The sequence below is a fragment of the Myxocyprinus asiaticus genome, chromosome 12, assembly GCF_019703515.2.
Source record: "Myxocyprinus asiaticus isolate MX2 ecotype Aquarium Trade chromosome 12, UBuf_Myxa_2, whole genome shotgun sequence".
NCBI lineage: Eukaryota > Metazoa > Chordata > Actinopteri > Cypriniformes > Catostomidae > Myxocyprinus > Myxocyprinus asiaticus.
In genome coordinates, this window is record NC_059355.1 from 37,894,329 (window position 1) to 37,911,091 (window position 16,763).

Here is a 16,763-nt window from a genome sequence, read left to right on the forward strand (position 1 = left end):
TATATATATATATATATATATATATTTTGTTTGTTTGTTTGTTTTTTTTGGCTTATTCGGAGTTTGCGTAGGAGTCAGTGTTGTGCTGGGAGCCGGACGTTTGCTGGATTCCATCTCTAAGATAACGTTACCTAGTGTTGCTGTTTGTTGATGCTGTTGAATAGCAGAAGAGAAGCACTGAGGCAAGGCTCTCGGGAGCGCGCATAATTGTCATATCCTTTGGATTTTCCCGGCAAAAGCGACCCGCTCCCTTCACATGAAAATCAGTCTACAGGCTTTAATAGGCAATCTAGGAAGTCCGGGAAGGGCTCATTTTTTAAGTTGCGTTACAAGCCGTTCACACATTGGCAAAAAAAGGCGAATATTACATGAAAAAAGTTACATATTGCACCTTTAATTTATAGAATTCTAAGTATTTACACATCATAGTAGTACCCTCTTTGGTACTTCCTTTAATTTTTTTGCTCATTTTTATTTACAAATAAAACATTGTAAAACAGTATTTTTACTCCAATACAGTAAATAAAATGACTGTGTGATGGTAATGAGAATCATCACTGAAATAAATATTACCAGGACACTTTCTTGAGAGAATTCGTTAGAATCACCCTATGCTTTTCTCTCACCAGGAACCAAGAACCTAATAGCCTCTATATGATTATGCAATCTTCACATGGAAAGCTGATAAATGTTCACAGAGTTTCATTTCAACTTCCTGTTAAATATTGTCTACCTGTCACTGTGGCTTTACATGAGGTTTTACATATGGTGAACAATCTAGGTAAATGGTAGGGCTGAATAAAATGTGAATGCAAATCAACATGATTGAAGCACATTTCCCCTGTCCTTCAGGAAAATGTACAATTCATAAGCCTTTTGATAAATGGCTATAACTGCACATATTCTGGGATTAATTTTCGCCAATGGGATGCGTGTGGTTGGGATATTGATCTCAGTGACAAAAACAGAAAGAATGTAAGCCAATGCTGTCAAAATTTCAAAAAATGATTGAAATTCACATTTTTTTTTGAGGGCAACAGATTCTAAATATTTTAGTGTGAATGCTGTGATCCAAAAATAATACATTGTTCATGTATGGATGAGTGACATAGTTGAGAAATGGACTAGATGAATAATAAGAAGAGGTAAATGATTAGGGATATCAAGAAAGAAATGCAGAAAATAGTAATGAAAGCAGGTTTCACATAAGCAAACATGGGTTAAAGGGTGGGGCTAGTCATTAATCACACTGTTCATGTACCAGCTGACACTGGTGTTTATCTGATTTTTCTTTCTTTGTGTCTATCATGCTATTTATTGATTTATTTCATAATGGCTACAATCAGTAATGTGATGGTTTTGATAAGCAAGCACAAAGCACCTTCAGCATTCCATAGCTTTCTGCTAGTCCAGAAATGCTCCCAAAATTACATTCAGACAGGTTGCTGTACATACTGAATGTTACTAGAGCAAAAACCTGCTACTACCATTGTGCCCTAAAGCACTTAACACCAGGTTGCTCCAGGGGGACTGTCCCTGTAGTAGATTCTGCTGAATGGCAAATAACAGCTTGTGAGGAATATTTGTCTCTTTGTAGAGTAAAAAGTCAAACAGTGCAATCTATTGAAAAACACAAGCGGAAGTCACATGCTCACATCACAGTTTTCTCAAACGATGGCTTTATTTGATGCAATATATTAAAAACACACACAAAATAATTCACATCAAATGTCTTGTCAGTGTACTTTTGGTGTAATTTTGTTTTTCAGTGCACATAGAGGCAATAGTATAAATACAGCAAAATGGGAGCCTTTTCCATTTCCAAAATATGATTTTTAGTGTAAATTCCAGTCTACATTTTCAAACATTCTGTCAGACAAAGACTTTAAGTGTTAATAAATTGCACTGTGCCATCTCAAGCTAAATTACATTTTTGTACATACAGTAGCCTATGTTGCGGTATAGCTTTGCCTTTAAAAAAAAGGTTGAAAGGTTGACAGTTTTACAGTTCATTAAGCATTATTAGATTTATGCCAAAGGTCTTGACACTGCAATGTGTTTATTAGAAATAGAATAAAATGATGATATTTCTACAAATACCCATTTGTAATTATGTTATTTATATATTTTTATACAAAATCATGGTGGCAGGGATGATAATTGAAGATAGCCCCCTACTGACAAACCGCACTAAATATAAGATAAAGTGGGAAAAAAATGAGACACTATACCTGAAAGGCTGATGATGTCATTATGAGTTTCCTGTTGTGGTGCATTGGGCTAGCAATGACAAGATCATGGGTTCGATTCCCAGGAACACACAAACCGATATAACGAATGCTGAATGTACTTGCTGAATGCACTTTAAGTCACTTTGGATAAAAGCGTCTGCCAAATGTAAATTGTAAATTAGTTTTTTAATTTATAGAATTGGTAACAGGGTTGACACATAACTTTGGAAACACAACTTTTAGTTTTTAAAAGTTTATATTATGCCCACTAAACATAAAAATATATTGAGAGAGAATAATTGCTAAATACTTTTTTATTACTATATATATATATATATATATATATATATATATATATATATATATATATATATATATATATATGTATCAAAATGTGAATATTTGCTAATACCCAAAGAGAAGTTGGAAACACAGACCTGAGGACAGGCCAAAAGGCATCATTATAAAGAAAAACAACAACAACAACAACAAAAACAACAACAACAACAACAACAATAATAATAATAATATTAATAACAGAACAGAACGAAACAAAACAAACAAAAACCTAACAATAATTAAAAAGTAAAGTTACAGGATTGCTGGTGTGTTAAAAAAAAATAGCATGTAGTTAAAATTGGCATCAGCTATTCATTGTTAAAGTCTTTGTTTAAGCATTTGTTAATGAGGGACGCCAAAGGCACCGATTTCAAGGAATGACCCAGTAGTAATTTGAATCAGTGATTGGTTATATTGATTGATCATATCCATTTATTTCTGACACAATACAATTTCATTACAGATCTTGTTACTGAGGTAAAGCTGTGGTAACTTAGTATTAGACACCACTGACATTAAATAATGAAACCAAACAATGACAGAATGATTTTGAAAAATTCTCACGCTGTTTGAAGGAGATTCCATATGAATTTATTATGATTTTACAGTAGTACCTAACACTGTCTGTAAGGTATTCTCTCAGAGACTATACCAATACATTTTCTAAAAGATAAATGCGTTAAAGTAATAAATAAATCGTTTAAACATTCGAAAATGCATCCAGCACCGCGGACAGCGCCTGCGTCTCACGAGCGAAGCTCGCAGGATGTGGCCATCATTCGCTCTGTTCATTGCGCGCGCCCCTCCCAACCGCTTTCCTCTCAAGTCCCTTGCAATGACTGGCGAACGGAGGCACAGCACGGAACACGTATACAGCACCAGCAGCATCTTCAATCTGGCCGTGTGAAGAGATTGCACTGTCCGTTTCCGCATCCTGCTTCCAGCACCTGAAGTGTTTGTGGATATAAAAATTTCACCACAAGCCGTCCAGCCCTCTGAATGCTGAGCATCGCGTCAACAAATTGATAAATTTCACTCCGTAAATATCCCATCGCGCTTTTAATTAGCTTGCAAGGTTAGGCGAGCGCTGCCCAAGAGTAAAAATGTTGGATCCGTCGTCCAGCGAAGAGGAATCGGACGGGATAGTGGAGGAGGAAAGCCGAGAGGTGATGGCTCCACAGTCCGGATCCACTCGCATCTCCCCCAGCAGGACCAGCGAGTGCTCCACAGATAGGCTCCAACCCACCAGCCGAGGCTCCAGCGTGCGTCCATCCAGCCCGAGCCCGTCGGCCGCCAGCGAGCAGGAGAAGGAGGACGTGGAGAAACTGCATAGGGAAGAAGAGGAACGCAAGAAGAAGCTGCAACTCTATGTCTTTGTGATGCGATGCATCGCCTATCCTTTCAACGCCAAACAGCCGACCGACATGGCAAGGCGACAGCTGAAGGTAAGACCATGAACGAGGGGTGTCCGTTGAAATGTTGGTCTCACCTTGGGAAATGCGCCTAATAGCCTAAACATTATGCATCACAACCTTTTATTTCATGTCATGATCAGCAACATTGCATTGAATACCGCTGCATGTGTCAGGTGAGATCAATCCTAAAGTGTACGAACATCGCGGATAAATTTGTAAGATCACCACATTGTTCACGAGACACCTACATGAGATGTGCATAAGCGGATTGTGCAATCACTGCCGTCATTTCTGGTGGATTTTAAGCTCGGGGCGTTCTGTTTCGAGCCCCCGGAACCCAAACGAATTCGTGCACATTCGTACAAATACGGCCGCACGAAACGAGCTCTAATTATAGATATACTTCAAAAGGGTGATGGACCAAAATAAAGCGGTGTCATTGCCGTAGTACAGTCATGTGACTTGTTCACATTGGAAGTCAGTGGTTGTGTGCAGTCTTGCGGCGATAGTATATTCATTTCCATTTGCGCCATCCTTCGCTACACTCATTCATCTTCCAAGGTGACTTTTGGTGTAAGAGATGCAAGTGGATGATCCTCTGTTCACAAAGTCAAAAAAGAACAACGAATGTATTTACCATGTCACTTGATTATGTAAATAGTGCATTGCATTTTTTAGTTAATATTTTTTTTCTTTTCTTATGAATTACTAAACATGATTATGGATTAATACTATTTTTCGCTCCTTATGAATTGCATAGTTATGGCTATTTTATTTTATTTTATTATTTTTTTTACTCAGAAGCCTGTTGATGAGCAAGTTTAAATGAAATGCAACTAATCTAACATGCATTCAGAAATTATTTTGAGAGAAGATGCAGATTATTGACTAAGCAATGAAAGAAACTAAAATAAACCTGTTACAGATTTCGGTTACTAACCATAAAAATGTTTCCTTGTTCAGAGAAGTACTTTCAGAGGTCCCATCCAATTTCCCACAGGTATTGATCCAAGCTGATCTCTGACTATTTACAACATGCTTTGAAATCACAGTTAACAGCTAGTGTTAATGCTATACTAAGTGGCCATTGGAAAAACACCAGTTCTTTTGTTCATTCTTATTTCTGCATATCACATTTGCTTCAATACACTTTTGAAGAAATAGGAAAACAGCTCAAAGATTTAGATACTTGTCAATATATGGATTTGACCTGTCAGTGTTATTTACACAGTGCGTACTGAGCATATAGTATTTGTAATGTGTAATAATGCTTATCCAATTTTTTACAAACACACACAAAAAAAAAGGTTATCTGACATTGTCATTGTATAGTTATGAACAGCCCAAGATTTGGATGTGCAATATGGCTTAGTCAGATGACTAATAAAAAATTGACATAAATGAAAAGCTGCATGCATTAATCCTACAGCATTGTTATTCAATGCTAGACAGCCTCATGAGGGGTCATATAGGCCATTATAGATGAAGAAGCTTTGATCAATACAACATTGTATTGGAGTACCTGCTGTTTGTCATTACTTTTATGCAAGTCAAAGCTATGATCTTCACAATGGTTGCCAGTTCAGTTGAGTGAGTCAGAGCTGGTGGTATTTGGGTCATTACAATGAATCTCAGAGTTTAGTCACTGTTGAGGTCCCTTTAGTTCAATAGAGTCATTCAGTCAATCATCCATGTGAATCATCGCTATGAAGGATGTCTGTCAAGAGCAGGGACAAAAGAATGGCATTACTGCATTTTTTTGCCTGTTTTTATGGTGATGCCATTTTATAAATATGAGTTTTAAGAAATGTTGTATAGGAGAAGTGCTTTTATCAGGCTACGGAATGTGGAAAAGGACATAAATGCTGGCACAGAGTGGAAAAGTCTTTGCCAAATGATACTTTAAAGGGCACTAATATCATTGATTGATGTGGTGGATGGAAAAGATTGTGTCATCCCAAACCAGTGGATATTGAAAAGCATCTCCATATAGGTATATGCACCATATTGTGCATTATTGGGCTGGTGTGGTGGCAATTGTTCCATTTTATGTAGTGTATATTCCATCAGAACAACTCACTTCATTAAGACAACACCTACACAAAAATTATAATTCAGTTTAATCCTGCAGTTTTTGCAGAATGCTAGACTAGTAGTTTTATGACTACTTTTTTTAGCTGATGTGATTTTAGATGAGCTCATGGGAATGAAGGTAAGTGGCTACAGCATATGTTTTGTTCATTAAGTATTCCAAATATTTCTATCAAGAAGTATCTGAGGAAAAATCATTTTCTTTTGTGCATTATTTTTATGAATATATATAGAAGCTTGCTATTTTCTGTCTATGTTATTTGACTGTATGAGTAGGTAACAGTATTCGTCCAGTATTAGAGGTATGCCCACATTGTCAATTGTAATGTTGCTTAAAAATGTATGTTAAAGGCATAGTGGCTTTCACGCATACATAGTGTACCAGAACTTATTATCAGCTCCATCCTCCAGCCAAGCTTGTCACAAAAAAAAAAAAAAAAAATCAACTCAATTCTTGTTTACTCACAAAATGCTTTAAAGCTTGCTATTGTGCAGAGAGTATTCACTGTAAAAAGCAATCACTTTGAGAATTAGATTTAAACTCTTTCATCTTCCTCAGAGATATCCTTTGAGCTTTTTTTTTTTTCCTTCAAGTTTGGTGTATCTGAAGGGCTCATGTACTCATGGTTTATGTCTGTTGTGAAATGCTCATGAAACTGTTTATCAAGTACAGTATTTTATACTCGCCCATGATGAGCATTCAATAATGTGACATGGGTCTTCTGTATAATGATAGCCTCATTGTCTCTATTGGATGTGGAACACATTTCCATTTTCTTTCCTCTTTTGGGCCGGGAGGTCACTTTTACTGCTTTTTTCGTTGACTAATTGGTATGCTGATAGCAGTGTCTCCTGTGCTCATCCTGTATCCCCTCTCATGAGAATCTGGTCTGGGCCAGCAGCCCTTGCTTGAACCCCAAATGATACAAACACACCATGAAGATCTTTTTGCAGTTTTGCTCTTAGGCCTTGGGGGAGGATAGAATTTCAATTATCTGTATCCTTCCTGTGTTTGATTTCAGCACTGATTGTAGATGCTCCCCCCTCTCAGCAGAAAAGGTGGTCTCATAACAAGGGCACATCATAAGGATGTGGAGCTCCTTGCAGATTCCAAAGCCCTTCAAGCTTTTCATATTGACTATCAGAGCTTCATCAAATCAGGACTTCTTTCACCATGCAGTTCCTACTTGTGTGGAACCAGGTGACAGTCTTTTATATCATGCCAGAAGGGCTCTGTGTGAGTGGTGACTCCTCCCAGAATAATATTGGCAGTGATAGCTTTCAGGCTCATTGTCTTCTGCTTAGCTGGCTAAGCAAATCTTAGTGTCATTTCAGCTGAGCTGTTGTGCAGATGAGATTGCTTTTCCCACCTCTTCTCCTTGTTCTTGTTCTACTTGTTCATGGTCTTTATTTGGATCTTCTTCTCTTTTTTGTATTACCTACAGTAATTACCTGCTATTTCGGGCCAAACAATTTCCTGTTCACACAATATGATCTTAAGTATATTAAGGTAGGAATCATTAGCTACTCCATTAGATCAAATTCACCTTCATTCTTGGAGGTCAGCTCTAAAGAGATTTGAATTTGCAAAACAAGGCCACACTGTGATATTTTCCTACTCAGCGAAAACAAATTTGAAATGTTTGAAAGCTTATAGTTACAATTACATAAGCACTGGCCATGTTGCACACCAGACTGATGTCATTGTGAATTCAACAACAGTAGGTCGAAAGTTCTTTAGCAGAAATCAGTCTGTGATTACTGAAATTTAACCACTGTCCCCATCAACTGAAGCTGGAAGTGATGTTGAGCATATGGACATGTGTGTGCTCTAGTTTTTGGGTGAAATGTCCATAGAGTGGCACCAAAAGCGAGCTATATTTTTAGTTGTAAATGATGTAATGCAATCAACAGGAATGCGTACTGTATTAACCATATGTCCTAACCCAAACTCCAACCCTAAACCTAACAGTCTATGGAGTAAAAATTTAATTTTAGTGTGAAAATGCAACCTCCGAATTACGCTAAATGGTTGTTTATGTGAACGTGTTTACTTCCTGGTTTCCTTGGGACCGGACCGGAACTCGAGTTTCAGAGATTGCTCACGCAAAGTGCTATCAGTAGCTCTAGATGGAAAGGCCATAATGTTTGGACTGATGTAAATATTTCTGATAGGGGATGGCACTTGCCAGTAATTTGACAAAATTAGGTCGATTTCAGGGTACCTGAACATTTGGAAGCAACATGTCGATTTCCAGTGTGATCATGCTGTACACACAAGACATTAACTTTTGATCACACAAAGATGTCTTAACTGTACTTTGCATGAGAAAATGGCTTTGAAAAGCATTTTGCAGAATTTCACATTTGTCAACAAATTTGTTGGAAGTAGCTTTTGTTTTATTACTGTAGGTTTTATCAGCCCTAAATTGTGTAGGGATAAAGCTTTTTTACTCAGATTAAAGGGAATATTTTGGGTTCAATACAAGTTAAGCTCAATCAACAGTGTTTGATAATGTTGCTTATCACAAAAATTAGTTTCGACTTGTCCCTCCTTTTCTATAAAAAAGGCAAAAATATGGGTTATACAAAGGAAGTAATTGGGGCCAATCTTTTAACATGAAAATACTCAATGTTTCACTAGTGTATAGCCACAAACCATAAACAATGTGCATGTTAACATGATTTTAGTGTGATAAAATCACATACTAGCCTTTTCTGTGTGGTTATATCCAATTTTACAACTTCGTTAAAATAACAATATAATGCTAAAACCCTAGAACCCTAGAAGCCTAAAATTATTGAAAAAACATAAGTTTAAACATCTTTACAGCTCAAATAATACAAACATTTTAACAGAATAATTCATTTAAGTGCTTTTATAAAATTATAAGTTTCACAGTTCTGCCTTAGAACCCTCCAAAATTTGGTCCCATTCACTTCCATTGTAAGTGCCTCACTGTAAAATTGATTTTTGCTTTTTTAAAGAAAAGGAAGTATGAGTCAAAATAATTTTTGTGGTAATCAACATTACGACACAAATGCTGTCCATTGAGCTTAATTAGTATTGAACCCAGAATATTCCATTAAGATATATAAATCAGTATTGAGTCTGCACATCTGCATTGTGGTCCATTGGCACAGTAACACTGTATGCATTTGCATTTGAAATCACATGTCGACAGGCAGCTTGGCTGTTGTTTGGGTTGCAGCGTCACACCTTGTTAAGGCTGTTGACCTTGTGAAAAACAGCACAAAGGGACCGCATTGTTATACTGTCACTTACAGGAAGGCCTTTTATCACTTTTATCATGAGCCTTCAGCATATGTTTACTTCAAATGCAAAACCAATGGCACTATCTAGATGGCAGAATTTATGTGAAGTGGATCTGCTGTATTCTGTCGCAGTGCATGCAAACATATTGAGTATGTGCATGCAGTATGTGTTGAATTTGTGGAAATGCACAAACAGACACATTCACACATGCATAGTTTTAATCACTGAGATGGAAATATACCAAATTGCTTGTCTTAAATGAGGCTGCCTAGTTTTAATGAGAAGCATCACCTAGAGAGACTTTTAATTTATGTAATGTCTGGCTTTCACACATTTAAAATGAGGGTCTGCTGCTAGTGTGCCTAGCAAGGAGAAATAATGCCTGTCCCACATAAAAGGTTTTACAAACCAGTTTAATGTCTGCATTGCCTCAGGGCTTGCAGAAGCAGATACTGATAGATTTTTCCTTTTAGTACTAGAGGCAAGCATAAAAAGGATGAATGAATGAAGAACGCTGAACTCAATCAAACCCAGCTGCCGAGTATTTAGCACAAACCCAATGACACTGACCCCACAGGCCTGATCTTTGGTCTCAGAGCCCCACTGCGTAAGACTGCTGGCCACATGATTTTATTCTCATTCAGTTAGAAAGGCAAATCAGAGCAGCTTTATGTGGTGAAGTAACCATGCCCATATTGAGTTGCCAGGCTCAGAAATTCAGTTTCATTCTCCACTGATTTCCAATTGAGGTCTTTTACGGAGCGACACTGCCAGCACGTTTTGTGTGCGTGGATGTGTGTATATGAAAAACCTCAGCCGCAATCACACCTACATACAGGCATGTTCAAAGGCAGGTCAGTACAGTATGTGAGGCAACAGGCAAGCTTCTGGTCAGTGTGAAATATGAAATGTAACTGTAAGAGGAGAAAGCACAGAGTGAGAGTGATAAAGAAGATGGAAGAGAAAGAACTCAGATCTCCAAAGAAGACTGACAAAGGTCAAATTGTGATTTAAAGGTGATGTGTAATTTTCTTGTTTAAATACTTCCACTTTTCCCAGTTTAATGTACTGATAAAATTAAGCCATTCATAGGTTGATTTCCCCAAAAACTGTATCGCGACCAGCCTGATAAAATGACATTGGTTCAACCAATGACGTGAGTTTGGGGCGGAACTATCGGTTTGTCTGACCAGTAACAGATGGGGGTAGGATTTTGGAAACCGTATGAAAGCAGTCATTATTTTTGCAATTCTGTTTTGTGTTAATGGTGGAGAAATACACATTTCACCTTTAATAAGACAAAATATGAATCAAGCATCTCATGTTTGATCTGGGTAATTTTTGAAGTTCAGGAGAATTTTTGTACAAACACATGTCCAAATTTCAGAAAATCTTATCTCAAACCCTTTTTCCATTTATCGAATGAAGCAAAAGAGAGGTAGCAAGCATATAAACCATCTCAACACATAGATACAATTTGTGTGAAACAGGAACACAGTCACTAAAATCAGTGATACTGTGTGAGTTTGTGATTTTATCAGTGATTTCATTTACAGGTAAACTTAAATCAGGTTAGTAAGGATAGGACAAACTAATGGGCCTACATTATATTTGCTTGTTTTTCAGTGTATTAGTGACAAAATGACAAAACTGAAAAATTAAGAAAAAAAAGTTTTAAAGCATTTTAAATGTATGAATGTATCAAAGATTGTACTGTCACTGTCAGTGTACAGTATAGAAGGAGGAGATAGACCATTCATAGAAAAATGATTGGTCAAAGTCACAATACTAATTATTGCTGCTACTGGAAAGGAAGTCCAACTTTTCAGTTAAAAAAAGCCAATTCCCTTGTTTATGAATGCATTGGCTGTTATTTTTACTCAACATTCTGCACGTGCATTAGCTGAACCATGCTGAAATATAATGTTTTTTATTTATTTTATTTTTTTTATTTATTTATTATTATATATATATATATATATATATATATATATATATATATATATATATATATATATATATATATTAAGTTAAAGAACCAAAATTTATGCAACAGTACTTTTATTGTTTGATTTTATTGCTGCTTTGACATACACTATATTGCCAAAAGTATTCGCTCACCCATCCAAATAATTGAATTCAGGTGTTCCAATCACTTCCATGGCCACAGGTGTATAAAATGAAGCACCTAGGCATGCAGACTGCTTCTACAAACATTTGTGAAAGAATGGGCTGCTCTCAGGAGCTCAGTGAATTCCAGCGTGGTACTGTGATAGGATGCCACCTGTGCAACAAGTCCAGTCGTGAAATTTCCTTGCTACTAAATATTCCACAATCAACTGTCAGTGGTACTATAACAAATTGGAAGTGATTGGGAATGACAGCGACTGGGAATGACAGCAACTCAGCCACGAAGTGGTAGGCCACGTAAAATGACAGAGCGGGGTCAGCGGATGCTGAGGCGCATAGTGCGCAGAGGTTGCCAACTTTCTGCAGAGTCAATCGCTACAGACCTCCAAAGTTCATGTGGCCTTCAGATTAGCTCAAGAACAGTGTGTAGAGAGCTTCATGGAATGGGTTTCCATGGCCGAGCAGCTGCATCCAAGCCATACATCACCAAGTGCAATGCAAAGCGTCGGATGCAGTGGTGTAAAGCATGCCGCCACTGGACTCTAGAGCAGTGGAGATGACGAATCACGCTTCTCCATCTGGCAATCTGATGGACGAGTCTGGGTTTGGCAGTTGCCAGGAGAACGGTACTTGTCTGACTATATTGTGCCAACTGTGAAGTTTGGTGGAGGGGGGATTATGATGTAGGGTTGTTTTTCAGGAGCTGGGCTTGGCCCCTTAGTTTCAGTGAAAGGAACTCTGAATGCTTCAGCATACCAAGAGATTTTGGACAATTCCATTCTCCCAACTTTGTGGGAACAGTTTGGGGATGGCCCCTTCCTGTTCCAACATGACTGCGCACCAGTGCACAAAGCAAGGTCCATAAAGACATGGATGAGCGAGTTTGGTGTGGAAGAACTTGACTGGCCTGCACAGAGTCCTGACCTCAACCCGACAGAGCACCTTTGGGATGAATTAGAGCGAAGACTGCGAGCCAGGCCTTCTCGTCCAACATCAGTGTCTGACCTCACAAATGCGCTTCTGGAAGAATGGTCAAAAATTCCCATAAACACACTCCTAAACCTTGTGGAAAGCCTTCCCAGAAGAGTTGAAGCTGTTATAGCTGCAAAGGGTGGGCCGACGTCATATTAAATCCTATGGATTAAGAATGGGATGTCACTTAAATTCATATGCGTCTAAAGGCAGATGAGCGAATACTTTTGGCAATATAGTGTATGTTATTAAAACATAATATTACCAATAGTTTTTTCTCCATTCAACGACTTACTTGTGCTGTTACACATGGCAGATATTTGACACCATGAAGCTGTAAGTCTCTTTCAAGGTAAATCAGTCCACTCGGCTGCCATCTTGGGAACACTCCTGAGCAGCTGTTTTCTATGGATACAAGCGGCATAAAAGTACAACTCCTATCTACTTGAATGGAGAAAGACCATAATCTCCAAAACGGTTGGACAAGAATATGATCAAATAACACATTTCAAATCAGCAGTAAGATCTGGCAACAATTGTATTACAAATTGTGCTTCCTTAACACTGATCACGCTAAAAAAGAAAAAACTCTATTTTTCAGGCTGGTTAAGATAATGTGTATGCACATTCTCAAGTTGACTGTCAGGCGATGCCTGTAACTAAAAGGTGATGGGCTCTTTAACTTGTTAGGTGGGACTTCCATTTTGGACATCCGTCATATTGAGTGTCGCAATTCCTCTCATTCATTTTAATACATGTGCTCTGTCTCGGGTTAGATAGTCTCTGTTGTAAAGTGGTATTAAAGGGACAGTTCACCCAAAAAATTAAAATTCTGTCATCATTTACTCACCCTAATGTTGATCCAAACCCATATGACTTTCTGTCTTCAGTGGAACACAAAATATGTTAGGAGCAGAGGCAGACTGGCCACCAGGAGAACTTTTCCCAAAGTGGTCCGTGATATGACGAAGGGTCCCTCGTTAAGCTGAAGGGGGCCGTGAAATGTTCCAGTGGAGATAAGAGGATGTTTGATTGAAAAGCCAGAGCTAAATCTCTTCAGAGGAGATTTGGAGATTCTAAAATTAACTTATTAATATAACAGGGTGAAAGAGATGGAATTTATTGGTTCATTAAGCACAGAGATAAAAGGAGAGGTGAGCAGAGGAAGACAAGGGAAGGGAAAAGAGTGAAAGAGACTGGCAGATTCATTTTGTCAGAAGTAATAAACATCCAGCTGGAAAGTCCTTAAACCTGCTTATATAGCAGGACATTCACATCTAAGTGTGAATTATTCAACAGTGGAATTAATGGTGGCTATTTTAGTGCGGCTTTAATTAACTTATGCCCCAACTTTTTTTTTTTTTTTTTTTTTTTTTTTTGGACTCAAGATGGCGCCGAGTATGGCTGCTGCGTTGCGAGCTCCGACACAACTTAGCAATGGTTTGTTTGTTTTGTTTACAATTCTTATGTTTCTTGTCTTGGATGTTGCCTGCCTTATTGTCTACGACAGACAAACACTTTTGGACATTGGCTCAGCGATCTCACACCGTAAACCGGACTTCACATTCCTCAATGCCGACCCGCTGTTTACAAACACGCAAGCGGAGCCCTTTGTCTGGGCAGCACGGCCGCGGAAACGCAGGAGGAAAAGGGGAAACAGAGCCGGCGTTCTCATCAGAGTAAGACGCCGCGCAAATCGACCCCCGCTACCCACTATTCTACTGGCAAATGTTCAGTCTCTGGATAACAAGCTCTGCGAGCTGAAAGCGCGGATCTCTTTCCAACGAGAGACGAGGGACTGCTGCGTTATCTGCCTTACGGAAACTTGGATGTCTGCGGAGATTCCAGACTCAGCCATTGAACCCGCGGGGTTTTCCATGCTCCGAGCGGACAGAGCGAAAGACCTCTCAGGTAAAACTAGAGGAGGTGGTGTATGTTTTATGATCAACAAATCCTGGTGCGATCAGAGGAACATACATTCTATCAAGTCTTTCTGTTCTCCTGATCTGGAATTTCTTATGCTTCTGTGTCGACCATTCTGGCTACCGAGGGAATTCACAGCGGTCATTATCACTGCTGTGTACATCCCCCCACAAGCCGACACAGACCGGGCACTCAAGGAACTGTATGGGAGTATAAGTGAGCAGGAAACCGCGCACCCTGAGGCCGCGTTCATTGTGACCGGGGACTTTAATAAAGCCAGTTTAAAATCAGTCGCACCAAAATATCACCAGCACATTAGTTTCAACACACGAGGGGACCGGGTTTTGGACCATTGCTACTCTCCGTTCCGGGATGGCTACAAATCCCTCCCCCGCCCACCATTTGGAAAATCGGACCACTCTTCCATTCTGCTTCTGCCCGCTTACAGGCAGAAACTGAAACAGGAAGCACCCACCCTCAGAACGATCCAGTGCTGGTCGGACCAATCAGACTCTACGCTACAAGACTGTTTTGATCGCACGGACTGGGAGATGTTCCGGTCCGCCTCTGATGACGACATCGAGCTTTACGCTGATAGCGTAATGTGCTTCATCAGAACGTGTGTAGAGGAAGTGATTCCGACCAGAACTGTGCGAATCTATCCGAATCAGAAGCCGTGGATCAACAGCGATGTTCGCGCAGCACTTAATGTGCGGACCTCCGCTTTTAATTCCGGGAACGCGGAGGAGCATAAACAAGCCAGTTATGCCCTCCGAAAAACTATCAAAACAGCAAAACGCCAGTACAGGAGTAAGATTGAGGGACAGTTTAACACCACCAACTCTAGAAGCATGTGGCAGGGAATTAACATCATCACGGACTTTAAAGGGAATAAAAACTCCGCCATGAACACCGCTGCCTCTCTCCCAGATGAGCTAAATACTTTTTATGCTCGTTTCGAGGGAAATAACACCGCCCTCGCGGAGAGAGCTCTCACGGCCGAAGCTACAGAGGTTAGTTCACTCTCCGTCTCTGTAGCGGATGTAACCCGATCATTCCGACGGGTGAATATCCGCAAAGCCGCGGGTCCAGACGGCATTCCGGGCCGCGTCATCAGAGCGTGCGCGAACCAGCTGGCTGGTGTTTTTACGGACATTTTCAACCTCTCCCTCTCTTTGTCTGTAGTCCCCACATGCTTTAAAACATCCACCATTGTGCCTGTTCCAAAACAATCGAAAATAACTTGTTTAAATGACTGGCGTCCTGTTGCTCTGACCCCCATCATCAGCAAATGTTTTGAGAGACTAATCAGAGATTACATCTGCTCTGTATTACCACTCAATCTTGACCCGCTGCAGTTTGCTTACCGTAACAACCGCTCCACTGATGATGCCATTGCATCTACAATACACACTGCTCTCTCCCACCTGGAAAAAAAGAACACTTATGTGAGAATGCTGTTTGTAGACTACAGCTCAGCATTCAACACCATAGTGCCCTCCAAGCTAGATGAGAAACTCCGGGCTCTGGGCTTAAACAGCTCGCTGTGCAGCTGGATCCTGGACTTCCTGTCAAGCAGACGCCAGGTGGTTAGAATAGGCAGCAACATCTCCTCATCACTGACCCTCAACACTGGAGCCCCGCAGGGCTGTGTTCTCAGCCCACTACTGTATTCCCTGTACACACATGACTGTGTGGCAACACATAACTCCAATGCCATCATTAAGTTTGCTGATGACACGACGGTGGTAGGTCTGATCACTGACAATGATGAAACAGCCTACAGAGAGGAGGTGCACACTCTGACACACTGGTGTCAGGAGCACAACCTCTCCCTCAACGTCAGTAAGACAAAGGAGCTTGTGGTGGACTTCAGAAGAAAAGACAGAGAACACAGTCCCATCACCATCAATGGGGCACCAGTGGAGAGAGTCAGCAGCTTCAAGTTCCTGGGTGTCCACATCACTGAGGAACTCACATGGTCCGTCCACACTGAAGTCGTTGTGAAGAAGGCTCATCAGCGCCTTTTCTTCCTGAGACGGCTGAGGAAGTTTGGAATGAACCGCCACATCCTCACACGGTTCTACACCTGCACTGTGGAGAGCATCCTGACTGGCTGCATCTCCGCCTGGTACGGCAATAGCACTGCCCACAACCGCAAAGCACTGCAAAGGGTGGTGCGAACTGCCAAACACATCATCGGAGGTGAGCTTCCCTCCCTCCAGGAAATATATACAAGGCGGTGTGTGAAAAAAGCTCGGAGGATCATCAGAGACTCCAGCCACCCGAGCCATGGGCTGTTCTCACTGCTACCATCAGGTAGGCGGTATCGCAGCATCAGGACACGCACCAGCCGACTCCATGATAGCTTCTTCCCCCAAGCAA

At 40.1% G+C, this 16,763-nt stretch overlaps 1 protein-coding gene across 7 annotated transcripts in view; it reads left to right on the forward strand.

Moving 5' to 3' along the window:
* The first annotated feature begins 3,053 nt into the window (after window positions 1-3,053).
* cadpsb (Ca2+-dependent activator protein for secretion b) overlaps window positions 3,054-16,763 on the forward strand; it is a 168,130-nt gene continuing 154,420 nt past the window's right edge. For 2 of the 7 annotated variants that reach the window (XM_051712677.1, XM_051712678.1), the window contains exon 1: window positions 3,055-4,015. In XM_051712677.1, the coding sequence (XP_051568637.1) occupies window positions 3,674-4,015 (342 nt within the window). In that variant the 5' untranslated portion in view covers window positions 3,055-3,673. Of the gene's footprint in view, window positions 4,016-16,763 lie in introns of all 7 variants that reach the window. The other 5 variants (XM_051712679.1, XM_051712680.1, XM_051712675.1 and 2 more) reach the window with 3 other exon arrangements.